This window comes from Amphiura filiformis, chromosome 3 (genome assembly GCF_039555335.1).
Source record: "Amphiura filiformis chromosome 3, Afil_fr2py, whole genome shotgun sequence".
NCBI lineage: Eukaryota > Metazoa > Echinodermata > Ophiuroidea > Amphilepidida > Amphiuridae > Amphiura > Amphiura filiformis.
The window spans coordinates 34,697,957-34,718,299 of NC_092630.1; the positions used below are offsets into that span (position 1 = coordinate 34,697,957).

At 36.8% G+C, this 20,343-nt stretch overlaps 1 protein-coding gene across 1 annotated transcript; it reads right to left on the reverse strand.

Moving 5' to 3' along the window:
• Nucleotides 1-15,144, reverse strand: LOC140147676 (uncharacterized). Its single transcript, XM_072169446.1, has 4 exons — nucleotides 14,853-15,144; nucleotides 5,395-5,889; nucleotides 4,482-4,660; nucleotides 1-1,207 (listed from the first exon to the last, which is right to left on the reverse strand). The coding sequence occupies exons 1-4, from the start codon at nucleotides 14,995-14,997 to the stop codon at nucleotides 950-952; spliced, it is 1,077 nt and encodes a 358-aa protein (XP_072025547.1). The 5' UTR covers nucleotides 14,998-15,144; the 3' UTR covers nucleotides 1-949.
• Between the last annotated feature and the right edge of the window lie 5,199 nt (nucleotides 15,145-20,343).

The following is a 20,343-nucleotide window of genomic DNA, read 5'->3' on the forward strand; positions in this document are numbered from 1 at the left end:
TTTGCTTGGTGCAAATATTTTAACATAATGTTATTTAAGTGTTGACAAAATATTTGGCCAAAAATGTTTGCAAAAATAGTTTACAATGACATATCGAAAACATTTTAAAAGTATTGTTGTAGTGTGTTTTCATACTAAACGTTTTAAAACGATTTCATGACCTTTATAATTATAACCCGACATTTTAATGTTATTGAAACGTTTTTACCTAAACCAAAACCCAAAATATAACTTATTCAAAACGTTTTAAAAACGTTTTTGTGTTTGCTGGGATGTGTGTGTACTGAGTGCTATCTCCGAGACAATGGTGAAATTAATTCATCCTCGACGACCATTTATACAGAGTGCCACCTCCGGGTCGTGAGGGGTAGATTAACAACAACACCTGCTTTAAAATGCTTATTGGACAGCTTATAGACCTTTTCAAATCAAGATCGGAAAAGCGCAGTATTTATTCAGTAAGCTAGGGGATCAAATTGGTGCACAATTAATCAAGCTGAATCACGTACCCTTTTGAGTGAAAATACAACGTTTTTAGCCAAAATCAACACGAGTCATCACAGAGAAATATTTTCTAAAGGTATTGAACTAACGGTTCCACTATTTGGCACTTCACAATGTGACAGTAAAAGAAAGAAAAATGCAAATGTTTGTCGTCTGCGGCACATTTGATTTGGTCTTCGTGTGGTCTTCGCAATATAAATATCAATCTCTTGCACAAGCCATACCCAACGCTTGACCGTGTCTTTCACGCAGATTTGTGTTCAGACGTAATAATTGCGTTTGCGTTAGCGTCGATGACCCGGAATTGTACAAATTGGAACAAACTTCGGAAAACTTTCGAAAAGGTTTATAACCGCTTTCACCGCTTTCCTAAAATTATTCGCCATCCGAGTGTTGAGATCTTTTTGGGACAACCTGGATTGTAGAAGTTCTCCATCAGCAAATTTTAGACACGCCCAGTCTGATTCCTTTCAATACTGGTAGGCAAATGACGATTGCATACTCTCATGTCTCGATGCCAGTTCCACACGCATTTATGCGATGATCCATTTTCACTGGAAGAATTCACGCACGCGGAAAAGTAATGGAGACACATAAAATCATCTGCTTTCCAGGAACAGTAATTATCTTTTTCATGGAATCCTTGGTGAATTGCTTCCATTGCACATTCCCTTTGACTCCGACCCGATTGGCATTGCAAGATCTGTAAATATTAAGTAAAAAATAAGAAAGAAGTTGACACATTATAAAGGATATGAAGGTCTTCTTAATTAAGTGTTTCTTGTTGGGGCATTAACGTTATAAAAGTGCCGAAATTATTTTGTCTTATTATTTATTCTCTTTTCTAACCATGCTAACAGGCATGAAACGGGGAAAATCTGTCTAAATAACTGAAAGTAATATTGAGGTGTCTCTACTCTTTTCGAAATCATATCGAAAGGTTTGGCTACAAAACGATACTCTTTAGGCCCTATAAATGCATCTATGCACAAATTTCATCTCGATACACCTGAGTACACAAATTTGTCCAAGCACAGTGAGTTTAGCAATGCATCGGCTCTGTGTGAGCTTCTAGCTGTTGACTAGTGGAAAATACGGCATCTGTGATTGGCTTTGTCTAAACCTCGATAGTTCCTTCATCCAATCAGAAAAGTTTTTGTATTGACCGAAAGCTAACACTTTCCGTCAAAAACACTTTTTTTTCATTACGTCAACAGAAGACGCAATTTTATGTTTATAGCAAGGCGAATGTGGTAAATCTGTTGAAAACGGCCAATTCACGCAAATTTTTTTGACCAAGATGTAGGTTTTAACAGTCAAAGTCAAACCCCGGTTGATCCTTGCTAATTTTTTATGTCATTAAATGACCAACTTCCTTCACCTGCTAATCTGAAACTGTGGGAGAAAACCAATCTTGGACTGTGCCAACTCTGCAACTACGGTAACTGTACCCTGCTCCACATCCTGAATTGTTGCAGCTACTCGCTTGAGAATGGAAGGTACAACTGGCGCCATGACCAAACACTAAGAACAATAGCATCAGGACTGGTACCATATATCTGTATATTGATGAAGCTAACAACAGCAAAACAACAGAGTATACTCCAGACTGCTTCCCTACCATTGCTTTCCGTACAGCTGATGGCACAACATACATGAACCCAGCTCCACGTACTCCAAAGACACAAGTAAAAAAACATCAAGAAGGCTAGAGACTGGACCTTCCTGATGGATGAGGAGCAAACACCAATAGTGTTCCCTCCAGAAATAGCAGAAACTGTCAAGCGGCCTGATATTACGATCTATTCAGCCACCACCAAACATGCAATCATCATAGAATTGTCAGTACCATCGGAGGAGAACCTATCCAATGCGTACGCCAGGAAAATGTAAATATGAAGACCTGGTAGCCGAATGTGAAAACAGAGGATGGACTGTGTTTTGCTTCCCAGTAGAAGTGGGAAACAGAGGCTTCTATAACACATCACTAACCAAGTGTTTAGCTGCCTTAGGAGTCTCAAAGGGGAAAAGAAAACCAATCCTAGACACTGCCTCCAAAACAGATCTGAGAACCCGCTACATCATCTGGCTATGCAGTAAATACAAAGGCATTCCGACAGATACGAGTTTATATCAACACCATCGATATGCACTGGTCCTAAGTCCACTGGTCCTAAGGCTGGTCCTAAGTCCAGAGACCCCAGTGCACACTATACTGTGAAAATAGGCTTCGATGGTGACACCGTTGATGTTTTACCAACGACTATTCCTCAACGACACTTTTCATAGCTATACACTAGTCCTGCCTGATGCCTTACAGAGTTTATGTTTCGGGTCAAATTAGTTTGCCCTTTGCAATAAATGCCACTATTTTGCAAGAACAATTTTCCTTGTAACCTGTCATTTTCGCCAATACTTTTGCGTGTGGAGTTTGTGTACATACGGGTACCTTACATCGTTGAACACGGTATGGCGACTTGTATATAGATGTCACGTGCGCATTTATAAAAGCGCATTTATATATATACCCGAAGTGCACTGGTAATGGCACGTGCCCGGAGGATTTAAACCAACGAGATCAGGGCGACCAATCACAAGCAAGATTCATTTAAAGATGCATTACATCATGACCAATTTTTGTTAGGCCAAAAATTGGCCTAGCTTTACATAGAGACCCGTGTTAAAAATGTTAACCGCAATTCAAAGTAAGGGAAGCTAACACACAGAGGGAGTACGGTGACTGAAAAGATCAGATGTGAAAATCTATCAATTTCACACAAATTAATACAAATCAGAGTTATATGCTTAAATTTAATAGCCAGAGTATGCAAAATGGGCAAGTGGACTACGGAGAAGTCTATAGTTGATGGGGTTAAGGAATAAAACGACTATAATATATTTTTTGAATTTTGTCAATTGACCACTCCGTTCTTGAAATACAAATGTAATACGCATTTTGCGAATATACCTCATTTTCAATCCGTTCCACGGAGTCAAAACCAACCAATGACAAATAGACGCCTCAGTAATTGGCACCTATATTTTGAATTCGTGGAAACGTTTGAAAATGAGGTAGTTTCGTAAAACTCTAATATTTCATTTAAAATTAAATAGTATGTGATAGCCGATTTATTCCTCACCCACATCAGTTATAGTTATGTTTGGTTTGGGCGTTAGTACCAAAGAGATATCCTTTTAACATTTATTAAGAAAATATAACAGAAAAATGTTTAATTTACAAATTGTAACAGAGTTGTCCCTAGTTGAACTGCTGTTGGTCGTAAATTATTCTAGCTTGTTTCTTTTCCTTTCTTTCCTTTTTTTTAGTTTTTTTGATTTTTAACACAAATATTTAAAATGAAAGCAATGCGAAAAAAATTGCCAGAAAGCAATTATGCGCGCGCTACTGGAAACGAACCTTTTCTTTTTTTGCCTTATTCGCAATACGAAGCGCCTCCAGCGTTTGCTGGGGGAGAGGTCAAAATACGCAGTGAATAATGGGAAAATGTTGAAATCCCGCGTAATACGAATACAACACAGGAACATAATGTCATTGTCTGTTTAAATGTCAATATAATGATGTTACACGTGAATGCCCAGTAAAACAGTATTTACAATTATAGTAGATCCATTTTCTATTTATTGATCACACGGAATCCTTCGTGGAGCTGTTTTCAACATTATTATTATCACACTCGTGCGAAAATCCAATGGTGGCTAGAACGTCGATGTCAAAAATTGGATTAAAAAATTGGATTAGCAAGAGCAACCGCTGGCGGCGCATCGTCATGATCGTATTGTGAATCGCCAGACTTATATATCATGTAGCCTATAGCTTATCTCATATCATCTCACAAATTTAGTGGCCTGCCAGGTCAGCATTGTTGAATATTGACTAGCCCGATGCAAAATCTACAGGCGCGGTCCCACCGCTTAATAAATCCGACCCTGGGATATGGTCCCGGATATGGTCTTACCGAGCATTGACAATTTTGACGGTAAAATCCAAGGAGACCTTTCTCTTGATGTCGGGTAATATCACTCCAAAGACTGACCCAATGTGCTCCCATAATATTCAGTTGGCCTTCCAGCATACTCGTTCGTACTTCTTCACTTCTATCGTTATCCTTTACAACACTGTCTTTGTGTACGTGACCTGGAAAGAGGAAGAATGAGTTATAAGCAGTGGTGTAGCCAGGACTTTTTCAGAGGGGAGGGGTAAAGGGGGAACGGCAACTTTCAAGAGTGGAGGGAATTTGGTCAAAAATGGGCTGACATATGAAAAGGTTTGACTACAAAAACGATCCTCTTATAAATGCATCTACGTACAGTTTCCACCTCGATATACCCGAGCACACAGATATTTCCAAGCTTAGCCAGTCTAGCCTCTACGCTACGCAGCCTGTGATTACACTACATAGTTTAGTGCATAGCATCATAAGAGCTGTGTGAGATCTAATGGAAAGTAGATGAACTATTAAACTAGCCTTATGAACGCCATCATCATGGTTGAAATTAAAAACCAAAAGTATGAACAAAGGCATGTCTAATGTTATTTTTCCAGAGCCGGATATACCATTGAAGAATGAAGAATTTTCGAAGCTCGCTCATCCAATCTGGTCGTCACTATCCCTGCGTAGATTTACTGCCACACCATTATAATCAATCTCTTAAGAGTTTTTTTTTAAACAATAACAATATTATATCAATCGGCGCAACCATTACTTTTATCCAGTAAAATGATTATCTCGACCGAAAATTGTTTATATAGCCGGCTCTTTGATCTGAAGCCGATTTCACTGTTATCACATGGTTTGTATTCTTGCTACATACATATTACCTGTTCTAGTAGTCGTATTATAGGTCATAGTTTTGAAATGTATAACATACCTGTCATGATATAGATGAAATCCGAGTGTAAATTAAGTCCCCAAGAAAACACCTGGGCAATATCCCGCTCGGTCACGTACTGTTCTCCTTTAAACACTTTAATTACAGCGACAAGATACACTGTGGTAATCACCGCTGGTCCGGGCACGTAAACTATTTCAGAGACTTGGTCTGGTAACCTACCATCTCCGCTCATCTCAACTTCCAGATTCCATTTTAAACTTCGCGACCACAACTGCCAAAGTCTGTGATATTCCGCAATAGATTCAGTGGTCAGTGGACACGGTAGTTGAGGGAAATCATCTTCTTCCTCTTGCTGCTCCTCCTCGAATTGACTTTCATTGTTTGAGGCACTACTTAGTGTTTCGAAAATATAATCAGGTATTCCAGGAGGTAGTCCAGAGCGACGACGCTCTCTTATGTTGAGTTCTTCGCGGCAAGTTCTTCGAAGGTAATGGTCCGCACGATAGGATCTGAGTACTTTTCCACGAAAGGCTTGGGTTTAATAAAATGAAATTAGATAATATATTAATCACATTTGTAAATGCGTCATAACAACAATAATACACAAAACGAACATTTTACTGACGATGCATACTTTTCAAATAAGGATAAATAATTTTCATTTCAAAATTTTCAGAGTCGCTCTTCGGCCATGAAAAAATACAATATATATTGTCATGTTTTATCATGGGTAAGATCTTATATACTAGTATACTTCCATGATTAAGCATAAAGACAGTTATTACGTGTGGTTAGGAACTGACTGCGAAATGGTTGTCGACCGTTTACGGGACCGTTTATAATCAGCTCCGGAAAAGTGCCCAATGGAGATAATTCAACTATTGGACCGCTAAGCAAATGTTAGACGAAAACAAATTCAAATCGTTGCGTATTTGATTTTATGAATCTCTTCTTTTATTTTATTGAACCCCGTGACCAAACAGCACTGACCATACATTAAAATAATATGGACTCCTTTATTTACATTTCTTGTGGACCTTACCTGAAAGGTCTCTGACTGTCAAGGTCAGCCCTCATCTTGCATCATGAAGATGACACGACGTGTAAGTTACCTAACACCTGCCGATCTAAACACGGCTCATTTTCTATTACGATCCTCTCAGAATGCTTTAATGAATTACACTACTGCTGATCTGAACAGTTGCTTAACAGTAGGACTTAACAAGAGTTCACACTATGTGAAGTTATGCTTGAAAAGGGCTCGAGAATTATAGCCGACGTGACAAAAATAATGCACATATTTTAAGAACAGTAAATGATTCTAAAATAATTTCCGAGGTACGTCAAATCTAATTACTGAAAACCCCGCTGAATGTATTTTAAGCATAATTATTGTATTAATACTCAAGGAGGCAGCTTGCCAGGTCCTGATGGCAATTCAAGAGTGCATTCACAAATAGGTATATTATTATGGAACGTTGGTTACGCTGTTCTACATCGTTTTAAAAAGTATGATTGTAGTTTGATTGCCAAACGCAATTGTCCAAGGCGTGTTAGCTAGATTTTTGTTCAAATTTGAAAACCTGCACGATATTGAAAATGAAAGCTTTCATTTAAGATCATGCTCGGTACTTGTAAATATCTTTTTTGTTAATGTTGATATAAATGTTGCATAAAGAATTATTGCATAAAGAATTCCAGCTGGCTTAAAAATTTCTCACACACATTAATGTTTTTGGAATATTTCCAAGAATTTGTAATGCAAAGTTTGAATCTTTTAAATCTTCAACATTAATGTTACATGCATTGTATCAAAAATCACACGTTCAGCTGAAAGCACTTGACCATTGTCATTCTGGGCTCAAATGTTCTTTGGAAAGTTAAAATATAACATATTTGCACAACCTAAAGAATTAAAGTTTGAAAGCTTCCAATTGCAGAAAAAATTACCGGGCGAATAAATTTGGACGTAAGTCGGGAAATAGACATCAAAATCCAAAAATCAGCGTGTATCACATCCTATTCTGCCTCTTATACGCTAATTTTACTGGAATCGGTTGACTGATTGCGAAGAAATGAGAGATTACATAACGCAAGCGTCAATTCACTTCATTCCAAATTTGAAATAAAGATCATTCAACACAATGCGCACTAGTGATTAACTGTCAATGGGTTTCATATTTTGTTCAGTGAAATCCTTTTCGTTCTTTCTAAACAATCTATTTCTTGCAAAACATTTAATTAGGTTTTGTTCAAATTTGAAAACCTACACGATATTGAAAATGAAAGCTTGCAAGTAAGATCATGCTCGGTACTTGTAAATATCTTTTTTCTTTAATGTTGATATAAATGTTGCATAAAGAATTATTGCATAAAGAATTTCAGCTGGCTCTAAAAAAATTTCTCACACACATTAATGTTTTTGGAATATTTCCAAGATTTGTAATGCAAAGTTTATATCTTTTAAATCTTCAACATTAATGTTACATGCATGGTATCAAAAATCACACGTTAAGCTGTAAGCACTTGATCATTGTCATTCTGGGCTCAAATGTTCTTTGGAAAGTTAAAATATAACATATTTGCACAACCTAAAGAATTAAAGTTGGAAAGCTTCCAATTGCAGAAATCGAAGTTTTCTCGGACATACTGTTATAGTCATCTTCAGTGAGAGCATAAATAACACAACACCGTCGGATTATAAAATAGATAATGTGGACTAAATTTAATGAGATACACAGAATTTAGGAAGCGGTGAGCGAGTATGAAAAAAGCGACTGTTGATCAAACTTGGAATGAACTGCATTGATGCGTGCATTATGTAATCGTTTATTTCTTCACAACCAGTCAACCGAATCAAATAAAATTTTCGTATGTGATGCACAATCAAATAGGCTATGCCCTACATTTTAAATGTTTTGATTCTGATGTCTATTTCACGACTTACGTTCAATTTTATGCACTCGGTAATTTGTTTAGGACATCATGTAGCTGTGGAATTGTCAGTTTTACTACTTTGGTATAAAAGACAAGGCAGAAGTGTTTCTCGTGGCAGATCTGAGGCTATGTGCCTTTAAAAGGTACCTATGAGCATATCTATTTACATAGCCAATGTGCTATTATTCCAGCAATATATTACGAAGGTAATTTCGACTGCGACAAAGTGTTCTTCTCTTCCCAATAGGGCAATATGTTCTTCTTTCGACTTGCTCATGTGTGGTTTAGAACACATCTGTCAATAAAGTGGATCAGGGCAGAGAAAGCCTGTTCCCTGGAGAAAGTGAGTGATTGGTAATTTCAGAAATTGTTATTTGTGCAATCAAGATGTACATCGGCCGTCCAGAACATTGAGTGCAACAGAACTTTGTAATCAACAACAAGAAGAAGGCTGCTGGATAAGTAACAGTCCTAGACATTCTGAATGATTTTATGTATAATATTCATTTGCAAAATCATTGTCAAATCACACTTAACACTAAAGATGCATATTTTTTAACTTAATCCAACACTGATATAAAATTGGATCGATTGGGCCCATATTTGTTGGTCAAGCTATGAGTTTTGAAATATTTGAAAACTCATAGCTTGACCAATAAATATTGGGCGTAAAGCATCCAATTTTATCATTATTATGTTTCGGATCCAATATTTTCACACACTTGGATTCATCAAAACATAATAATGTGTTTTGTTGTGCATTCAGAAGTGATTTTGGTTAAAAGGTGTTTTGGGCCTCGAATCATCAGATCATTTACCACAAACACAATAAAGTCAACAAGTCTACAATTTGCGTTGAGCAAAGCCCGTATCGAATTCGGACAAACTACAAGTACTATCCCACTCAGTGACAGCTACAAATAGACTAAATTTGGGAACTAAAACTGTTAGGAAAAATAGCTTTAAGTTTACAAATCTACTGAACGTATTTTCCATTGTAAAATCCTAACAGATTTGATTGACAGTCCCTATTGATGTGCCCGAGATGTGAAATTCATCTTGTGGAGTTCAGTTTCAAAACGCCTCTCTTCTTGGTATTTTAGTTCATAGTTGCAATCCCGGGGTTGCAATGCAAAATGTAAGTAATTACGGGTTACATTTGGGATGTACAAGAAGATTTAATAATGTATGGGTACGCCACTACCGAAAGGGGAATTACCTTCATCATGACATTAACCCCATTCACATCAAGAATGACAACTGTTGAAGTATACCACAGTGATGACCCCGCGAAAGCTCCAGTATGTGCATGTAAGAATTGACAAGTTGGTGGGAGTGTTGATATAAGTGGGTGTACGTAAACAAACGTTGAACTTAACCCACCTTTGCAAAAGAACCCCCTTGTGATGTGACAAATTGGTGTCATAGGTAACAATAATTCTTATCAATTTTTTTCTGCGTATAAACCTGAGAACCTGGAGATTTGTAATGAGGTTCATTGATACCAAACTGAGACCAATAAATTCGGCTGCTAATAGCGTTGGTGGTCTACTAGCACATAATGGGTCTTATGTTAAATTTGTTAATCGCTAAAAATGGACAATTAAATATTTACCAATAAAAAGATGTTTAATTCTTGCACTGGATAGTTCAAGTAAGTATATTGCTTATAAAAGGCTAACTTATAAACAGGCTTCGATCACAGATAGCGATTAAACTATGATTCAGCTTTACGTCTGTCATGGTCATAAATAATAAATAAGTTTCTACAATTTACAATTAGTGACTGCACAGTAAAAGTAAAGTATACGTATGTTATTGAATGCGACATATCTTAAAAACGTTTCAAAACGTTAAAAGGGGCCAAAAAGTCTTTCCTGTGTGGCTTTTCAACCTTTTTAAAATTTGGTCCCATTTATGATACTTTCTTAAGATGTATACAAAGTCATCTTTACTTGTTGATTTTCTGTGTTTTCTGAAAGCATTTCGAAGAGTGTATGAATTAATGTTGGTTCGTGATTGGTTAGTGTAGCCCTGCGAGGCAAAGCTTATTGGCTCATGATCCAAATTTTGCGTTTAGTGGTTCTTTGTAGCCTTGCGGGGTAAAGCTTGTTGGCTATCCAAATTTCGCGGCTATTGGTTCTTTGTAGCACTGCGGGGCAATATATTTGGATATTGGTAGTCTTTCGCGGTTTGTGGTTTGCGGAAGATGGAGCGAAGACTCACTTTGTTAAAATCCTCGTCGATATGTGTAGGGCCTATATATGGAGTAGGTTGACAGACGTCAATTTGCTTAGTCTATATAATACTACTCTTTATGAACACGCAGTATAATAAAACATAAACCTTCAAATGTTTTTTGATATGCTATGCTATGCTATGCAGGCACTTACATAGCGCTCTTACAAAGACAACCATGTATCACAGCGCTTTACAAAAGAAAATAAAGAAGAAGAAAAAACAAAAACAAAAAACAAAACAAATAAAAAAAAAAAAACACAAAAAAAACATACAAGAACAAACAACAAATCAAATATCAAATAAATGAGTCTTTAGATTAGACCGGAAGGTTGCCAGCGTAGTGGCGGATATGGCGAGGGAGTTTGTTCCAAAGAAAAGGTCCTGCTACCATAGCTACAAAGAAGGCTTTATCACCAGTTAGAGTGCGTGTATGCGGAACAATGAGAAGCCTGGTAATACATTACCTGCTGCATATTGCACTGCTTTCATTTTTTTCGAACATTCATAAAACTATAACTTATGGAAAATTGTTACATATAAAAATAACATTTGTGAGTCGTTCTTCAGGTTCTTACGACTTTTCTAAATGGGACCAAGTTTAAAAAGGGTGAAAAGCCACACATTAAAGATTTTTAAACTTGAGCCCATTTTTACGTTTTGAAACGTTTTTTGGTAGACATTTATGCTTTTTTGAAACAAAAAATTACTTCTTTGACAGACGCACATTGCACACTGTTACGCGACACACAGTAGAAATCCAATTGAATAATTATTGTTACATTTATACGTCGGTCGCAATACATAATGGCGTACGTGAAGGACAAAATACGTTTCCGAGCAAAACATTTTTGAAGGATATGCCACTAGTAACAGAGTCGATACTCCTCCACTTTTATCTCTCAGTCGCCCGATTTCATTTGAAATTGAAGTTTAAGGTTCAATCTATCAAACTGTATCTTTAATAGTTAACAAGGAATTACTATTTTAGGATAATAGCTAGCTCTAAACCTATACGCCACTATGTGAAACGGAAAATTTCGAAAATCACTCTACGCCACTATGTGTTGCGACCGATAATATCACAACAAACTGCAGCAACATTCAACATTTATATCAAAAAACACAGGGGTAATGTTGATGATGCCATTTTTTACGACTTCTAGTTTTCGGTAATAAGCCTAAATGAATCAGTACTTGGTGCATAAAATCATGTATGATATAAATTGGATCGTTGAGCCCATATTTATTGGTCGAGCTTTATAAAACTCATAGCGAGACCAATAATATTGGGCATAAATCATCCAATTTAATCATTATTACGTGTTGGCTCCAATATTTTCACACAATTGGATTCATCAAAACATAACAATGAGACATATTGGGCGCTTCTGGTCACTTCTGAAGCAGTTGAGGTTTAAGTTGTTGCCTCCCGTAATATCGATATTTTCCTAATTATAACCATTCAAGTAGAACTTGTGATGTATAGATAAGAGGGTGTTTTGCGTTGTTTAATCTATTGCCATTCTATTTCCAGTAATGGAAAAATTTTTTCTTTTCTGTTTTTGTTTTTCCTTTAAATTTAATGGACTTTAGTATTATGTATTTATATAGCCTACCTATTCCATTTTTGTATTTTTCTTTTTTTCGTAATTATATTTATATTAGGCCCTATATGATATTTTTTTTGTAAACCATGGGGTGCCACCTAATTCACGCTATGCGTTCAGGACTGGCATCCCCGTCTCTTTCATATGATATTTTTCAGCTTTTATTATTATCATTATTAATATTATTATTATTACTTCAATATTACAATTATTATTATTATCATTATTATTATTATGTATATTTGTGAATTTCTATGTATGAGATGAAACCAAATAAATGAATCTGAATCTGAATGTTTAAGTTCTAACGAATGTTTGATGACGTAAAATGGAACCAACAGCCAATAGCTGCATCTTTTAGCTCGAATTTAAGACCTTATTCGTTGAAATTGTTCAAGAAATAAAGACACGACGATCAAAAAACCCAAGGAAGATTCAAATTTAAAAATAGCAGTTTGCCACATTGCATGCACTATTGATTTGTACACAAAAGCGTTCGCGAACAAGATAACTAGCGCCGTGCTTTCATTGATTAGCACGAAAACCTAGCGTCGTGCTGTTATTGATTAGAACACAAAAGTGCAACTTTTTATTTCATATCTTCATTAGGTTTTGGATCACCGTTTCTTTAATTCTCAACCAATTTCAGGCATCGACTGCTTGTTTTAATTTTAACATATTTGTCTTTATTTAGGATATACAAGAGTGAACACAACTGCTACCTTAATTCCTTTGCTTACTGTATATTCGATGGTTGATATATGTTAAATTTCAAAGTTTTTAGTTTTCATAATTACAATGTGTTAATATGTTAATAATTGCGAAACGCCGGCGATTCCTGCATTACGATTGATGAATAGAAATGAATAGAATAACAATGATGGATTTCAATAGATTTGGAAGTGGAAGACTTCGCGCTAATAAAAACCTCGGTCGCGTTGCTAAATTTCACTCACTTCTTCTTCATCTCATTAAAGCAATATTATAACATTTTCAAACAAAATAGATTAGCATTTCTTTGCCATAAAATGTTAGCTTTTACTGTCAGATATATCCCCTTTTATTTTTGAGCCGAACAACTACTTCAAAGCAAAGAAAAATGGAATTTACTACCAGCGCACATGTCGCCAATACGTACCACTCCTTCGGTCATGTTATGGTACGACCCTTTGTTGTGTATATCACCGTCGCGCACGCCGCGTAGTACTGTGTGTTATGAACATCGTGTATGCGTTCGACTAACAATTCCATCGTAATAATAAAGGGCTGAATCAGCCTTTTATTCAAAATCTTTGATTTTGACAAAACTACAGCACCTAGAGTCTTGATTTTTGCAGGCTATATTGGTTTAATAAAGTACAATTTAATCGTGTAAAAAAATGAATTAAAAAAATTCAGTGAGGGCGTCCTCCTCAGCAAATGTTATAATATGGCTTTAACTATCCCTTATTTATGAATGTATTTTTAAACTTTGGAAAACTCGACCGAGTATTTTAATGGCTCACTTCAATACTGAACTATTATGATATTAGAGCAAAAACTATGGAAGCAAACAAACAGAGGGAGTACGGTGACTGAAAAGATCAGATGTGAAAATCTATCAGTTGTATACAAATTTAAACTCTGATGTGTATTAAAATACAAATCAGAGGTTTGCTTCAATATAATAGCCAGGGTATGAACAATGGGGAAGTGGACTACGAAGTGTAACCGTGACATGGCAACTTTTCAAACCGAGACTACGGGCCAAGGAATGCGTTGTCAAAAGGCTGGTGGCAGGGTTCGGCAAAAACCTGTTTTTGCCGCCATTGCCGGTGGCAAAAACTAGCAAAAAGCAGTTTTTCCCTGGTTTAAACCGGCAAAAATGGAACAAACTGGCAAAAACTCACATATAGTCACTTAAATATTAAAAATAACACAGAAAGCTCATAAACAGGAGCACACAACTTAAATGAATCATTCAACATAATTTTGTCTCATCAAGTCCTTAATATGAAAAACCTTTGAATCTAATATATGCCACATTTCGGTTAAATGCACTTGAGCAATGAAAACGCATGGCTTTAATTTCTTAAGATGTTACTTATAATTACACAATCTGGCCTTGTTACACTCAGGAAATGATTTTTGTGATTTAATAATTTGTTTTGAGATGAAAAAACTGAACTATAAATCACTGTTTTAGTTTTTGCCATTTTTGCCGGCAAAAACTTGCAAAAACCTGCGAACCCTGGCTGGTGGTACTTTACGGTAGATATTCCAGTATCGAGTTAAGTAAAATATGTGTACACATAATTGATATTTCACACATTAAAGAGTGAATTGTACCTAAAGAACATGTACACAGAGACCAATGCAATAATTGTGCTCTTCATTTTCACCTTCATGTTTAGCACTAAAAGCCTAGATACAGAGTGATTGACAATGGTTTACATTTAAGCCTCATTTAGAGAGTACAAAAAAAACAGAAAAGAGAAAGAAAAAGGAAGATAATCAGTGTAGAGTAACACAAGCATTCATAAGATTATGATTTGATATGCTTGACTTAATTTAATCTAAATTACTTATTATAAGTGATTAACCAATTACAATTAATTCCTAATCACAGAACTTTGCCTTACAAAAACGAGCGCTTCTATAATTGCAGAGAGGTTCGTTTACATTCTGAACGTTCATAACATACTGAAAAATGTCTATGAATTAACTCACCAAAATCTGCTTCACAATAAAGAGCTTGTGGATGCTTCGGTGTTCGTCGAAATTCACTAAAGGGTCCACAGGCAAACGTTATTGTCACATAACTGCACAAATACAACATTGAAGTTGCGGCTAACAGGTAAGATGGTACTGACATTGTTTCCGTCTCATCTCAATTTAACTAAACCACGGAATTGTATAGCTACACTTGGTTTAATCATTGATGAAGTCGTATGAATTTCTTGCAACCTTCTTTGGTTTTCCATTGTGGTATAACTAATAATTAGAGGAAACACAGGTGGAGATAAATAGATAGAGAGTGGGTAAAGAAATAGCACGTCGTAGACAACACGCAATGAAATAGAAACTAGAGTCGGGACGTGTAGTCTTTGGCAGCAGCTTTGAGATTACCGCGCTTTCGAGATGGGTGGTAACCGATTTCAACTGTGTGCACATTTAAAAAAAATACACGTGTGCGGTATTAAAAAATCCAGTTGCGAGCATCAGTCTCAAAATGAGTTTGCATACTAAGCTAATACTATGGATGGAAAAAAAGTAATCTATGCTTATTTACTCCTTTGTTTGTTTTTGCTTCATTTTGTTTAATGTCTTTGGGTTTGTTATATCTTGACAACTCAGAAGATGTTAATTAGTCCAAGTCTACTTTGGTGACAAATGGGGAACGCTTAACTTGTCAAACAAAAATGAAAGTAGAAACAGCCTCCTTTGCTCTATGCATGTTAGCAAAAATGCCGCAACACACCCGTTACTCAAAAGACACAAACTCGCGCGCGAAACGTTTTACGTTTTATTTCTATTGTTAGAGGTTTATGCCCCACCCTGGATTTGTGTGATTAAACCTGTTCCGCAAATGTCCATGTCATGATTGTATGCAATAATTTCTTTTTGCAGTTGAACATTGCGTTTGCTCATCTATGGGCCTAGTACAACCTGATACTTGAATTTACTGCCAGATATTCATCCACGTTTTGATATCCTGCGGGAGGCAATTACAGGGCATTTGGCCTCTCAGTCAGATAGTAATTGAGCACGCTGACAGTAACAGCTAGTAACCACAGTCCAGACACACCGATTCATCTCTTTCCTTTTAAAAATTTATCCAATCATCCTCACTGGAATCAATCATCGGCCCCGGTCATCACACCCCCTGATAAAGGTTCGCAACCACACAACCATTATTAATCAGTGATATAGGTCAGCGCCCGCCACATGGAATTTTAATTGTTGTTATATTTATATTGTTGTTTTAATAATTTAATGCAAAAACAAAATCCATTCATCTACAGGTTGTTTAAATCCTTGTCCAACTTAAAAAGTGTGGGTCTAACACTCCCTACCGCTGCATGGTAAGGGCAGATCCAGAGGGGTCCTCACCCTCTATAAAAAATACTTAAGCATTTTTGCGGCGATTCTTTTGGCAACATACCATGAACTGCAGGACAACGTATACTCTGGAGATTAAGAATAGATCATCTATTTTAATGTACAGACCAAACACACCACCACCACCACCCCCACACCTTCACCCCACACCCCACCTCCTACACACACAAACTATCTGATTAAGGCCAACAAGGAGGCTGCTGAAAAAAAGGATAAACTGCCAAAAAACATAGGGAAGCACTTTGCTTTCATACAATAAGTAGAAATAGCTATTTATCTATCTCGTCTCAAGTTGAGAGTAACGTCATGTTAATGTTGGATTTCGCAGTGGCAGATTCAACTGATCGCGCGCGCTATTACCTAATCCTGCCAGGCGTAGCTAGGCGTGTACACATCCTTAGAAGGGCGATTTGTCCGGACGCTGGCGGCGCAACCGCGTAAACGCACTGATTCGAATCTGCCACTGCGAAATCAAACATGGCGTTACTCTCAACTTGAGACGAGGCACACTATAGACAATAACTAACAGAAATCAACCAAAGACACGTCAAAGAGAATACCAATGATACTCATTTAGAATTTGAGCAATGCAAGGAGGGACTAGAAAAGGTATATGAAGAAGCGAACAGTACGTTCTAGACATGAGAACGTTTAAAGGGGCATTTCGTGATCCACAGCCTCATCCCCCCACTTTTCTCAAAAAAAGTTGAGATTTTTACATCACTGGAAACCTCTGGCTACATAATGTTTATGTACAAAATATTTCTTGCAGATTAATTCGTTTTGCAAAGATATCGTGAAATTTGAATTTCGTTCTGGTGCACCAGAACGAAATTACAAACGCATTGTCTATGGAGCAGTGTAATACACATAATCATGCATAACTCGCAAACGCAAAATCGGAATCAACTGAAATTTTGGGAATATGCTTTTTCGTGGATATGTACTGAAAAATGTCATAAAAAGAGTATGCTATGATCACGAAATACTCCTTTAAGTTGAAGTAACATAAAGGGCCAAGCTTAAGCACATACATTAGGGAAGGAAAGGAGTAGAATACTAAAGGATGACACTAAAGAAGAAAGACTGAAGAAATGGCATGGCCATTTCAAATGTTTCAAGAGCTATCCACACTTACACCACTCAAGTTACAAAGGAAGATACATTTGACATGAACAACTAACTACCTGAAGCAAAGATTATTAAGGAAAGCAAGAGTTATGGAGATCAGAAGATGATATTCCACCAGAGGTGATCTAGAGATTGCATTGTTTGTGAGTTGAACCAGTTGGACCAGTTGTGTCAAAATGCGCAACCAATTTATACCTCACCATGGTTCTCCTGTTAAATTAAAACAATTGCGCAAAAATATTTGCACAATCACTTGGAAGATACACGTATACGTTGGGTGTGCACTGTTCGTTTTAGCTTGACCGTACAGGCTAATTCTTCTTAATACACCGTTTCCTTGGCGATTATATATGTGGACAAAAGAAGATACCTTCTGTTAGATGACATTTTGTTTTCTAATGTTCTTGATCTTGCTATCAAACATGTTTCATTTTTTGGACAATACGTAAACATTTCCTTAATCCTAGCCCATCATAGTATGACTCCCATGATCTTATTGCAGGAAGAATTATTGTTGGTGAAACCAAATCAGGACTGTTAATTGTTGAGTCGGCGGGTTAGATCATCTACCAACAGGTCTGTATACTCATGCACAGTTTATGCGGCTTTTCAATATGTTTGACATGCCTTGCACAGTTGTCCTTGCAAAAGCCAGTCTTCTCTTAATTGCAGTTGTGCTGTCACCAATGTTGTTAATCATTGAAATCATGTATTCAAATTGCTTCATCTCCACAATCTGCTGTCCATCTATCACAAACTCATCACTGTCACGCTCTCTCTCTCTAAAACCAAGATGACTTGGGAAACCCATCTTTTTCATAGTTTCTCCCATCTAAGGATGGTTAACACAGCCAAAAAGCTTTACTGTAATCTATTAAGTACATGTAATGAGGAAGTCTATGCTCTCTGCATTTCTCAATCACATTCCTGATATTGACAATTTGGTCCCTAGTCCCCCTTCCTTCACGAAATCCTGCCTGCTCATCAGATATTTCTTGCTCCATTTTGTTCTTCATTCTCTTTATGATGATCTGCATGACAAATCAGGCTGATGGTCCGGTGATTGGCGCATTCTTTCAAATTTGTCTTCTTCGTCAGTGGAATAAAAACTGCCCTGCACCAGTCTCTCGACCATTTCATCTTTTTCCAGATGATACAACATAGACGCCACATTATGTCTATCCCTTCTTTCCAAGATGCCTTCACCTAGGTTTCATTATCATTGAGGTATAGGCTAGGACTTTTTATTTTTTCGGAGAAGAGCAGGTAGGGCAACTACTTGATTATATTTCTACATGTTCATACTACATACATAATTTTAGAAAATTCGCACGAGTCCGTTTTTTTAAAATCACATTTTTGTTCCTAAAATGGGGTTATAGCGCCCTCAACGGGCACTCTCTCCATAGGGCTACATGTAAAGACCAGTTATAGACAAATGGCCCTAAAATAAAACGGACTCGTGCGAATTTCCTCAAATTTTGCATAAATTATGATGTAGATTTAACATCTGGAATGTAATGCAAGTGATGTCGTTGCTGCTCTTCTAAATTCATTTTTAAAATGTCCGCCCCAGACCAAGGTGCCTTCCACAACTCCAAAGCTACATTATCAATGCCAGGTGACTTGGCATTTTTCATTTATTCCTTAGCAAGCTCAACTTCAGATCTCAATGGTGGAGGTTCTTCCTCACTCGTTTCACACTGTACCTATATACCGTGCTGGGTACTATACTGAACCCATTGCCTCTTGATGTCTTCACTTTCGGTAAAAGTGTTACCTTTCTCAAGTTCTTTGACGATCCCAAAAGTTATTTATGAGTCGCCTATTTACATGCTTTACATCTTTCCATTTCCACACATTCCTTTCGATGTAGTTTCTTTTGTCCTCCTTAAGGTTAAATACAATTGATTTTCAAGGCTTGATTCCAGAGGGGCGTAAGTTAATAATGGAAACAGCCATGCAGAAAAGAATGAATTAACTCATGCGTACAATAGTGTATCAATCTGAACTAGGGCCACGGACAAACCGCGGCTCGTGAGTCATCCTATATGTTGCAGGGATAGGAAGGGGCGACCATGATAGGACCATATGGGCTGATGGGGGGGTGATTATGGGCAGCCGTTTTCGGCAATTTTCCTTTGGATTTTCTAAATTTTCAATTTTTAAAATCATGGATGATATCTGTCGTGAAATAAATCAATGCTTCTATAGGCCTAGTATGCCTATTTATACCCTGATTATGCAATATATAGGCCTACAACAATAACTACAACAACAGTAACAAAACCAACAACCAATATAATTTTTGTTAATCTAATTTGTAAAAATATATTCATAGGCCGCGCCTATTAGACTAGTATAGCCTAAAAATTCCTGAATTAGGCTATATAATGAAAAAAAAAAAACCGGGCAAAAACAATCAATCGCTGCAGTCAGAAAGAAAGAAACGAACAAGAAAAAAGTGAGAGAAAACTAAAATAAAATAGATGGAATGGACCACATAGGGACTCGAACACGTACCAAAGTATTCCAGCTCAAAACTATAGCATTATAAATATAGTTGAACCAGCGCGCTAACCGATTGAGCAACTGAGTGAGCTGTGAAATCGATCGATCTCAAACTGACTATTATGGAATAGTGCATACCAGGCTCTTATGATAAACAATCTCATCACCGCTGTAAATGTCGGAGGTATCGATGGCGAAAAACCTCGATTTTTGCAAAAGTAGCTTAAATTTGGAGTGAAATTCAAATGGTAAAGGAATCGACATACTTTTGAGAAATAATGTAGGCAGTTAGAAATCAAAATTAACGTTCCACAATCCAGATATCGATAATGTAACATAACAGTGTTTTGTGGTACAAGATTCTCGAAAATTGTTCCCAAAAACGGGCTAATAAAATTTAATCAGTACTGTATTTGGTTCTTCCCCATGGCAACATTATTTCTTTGGTCGATTTGTA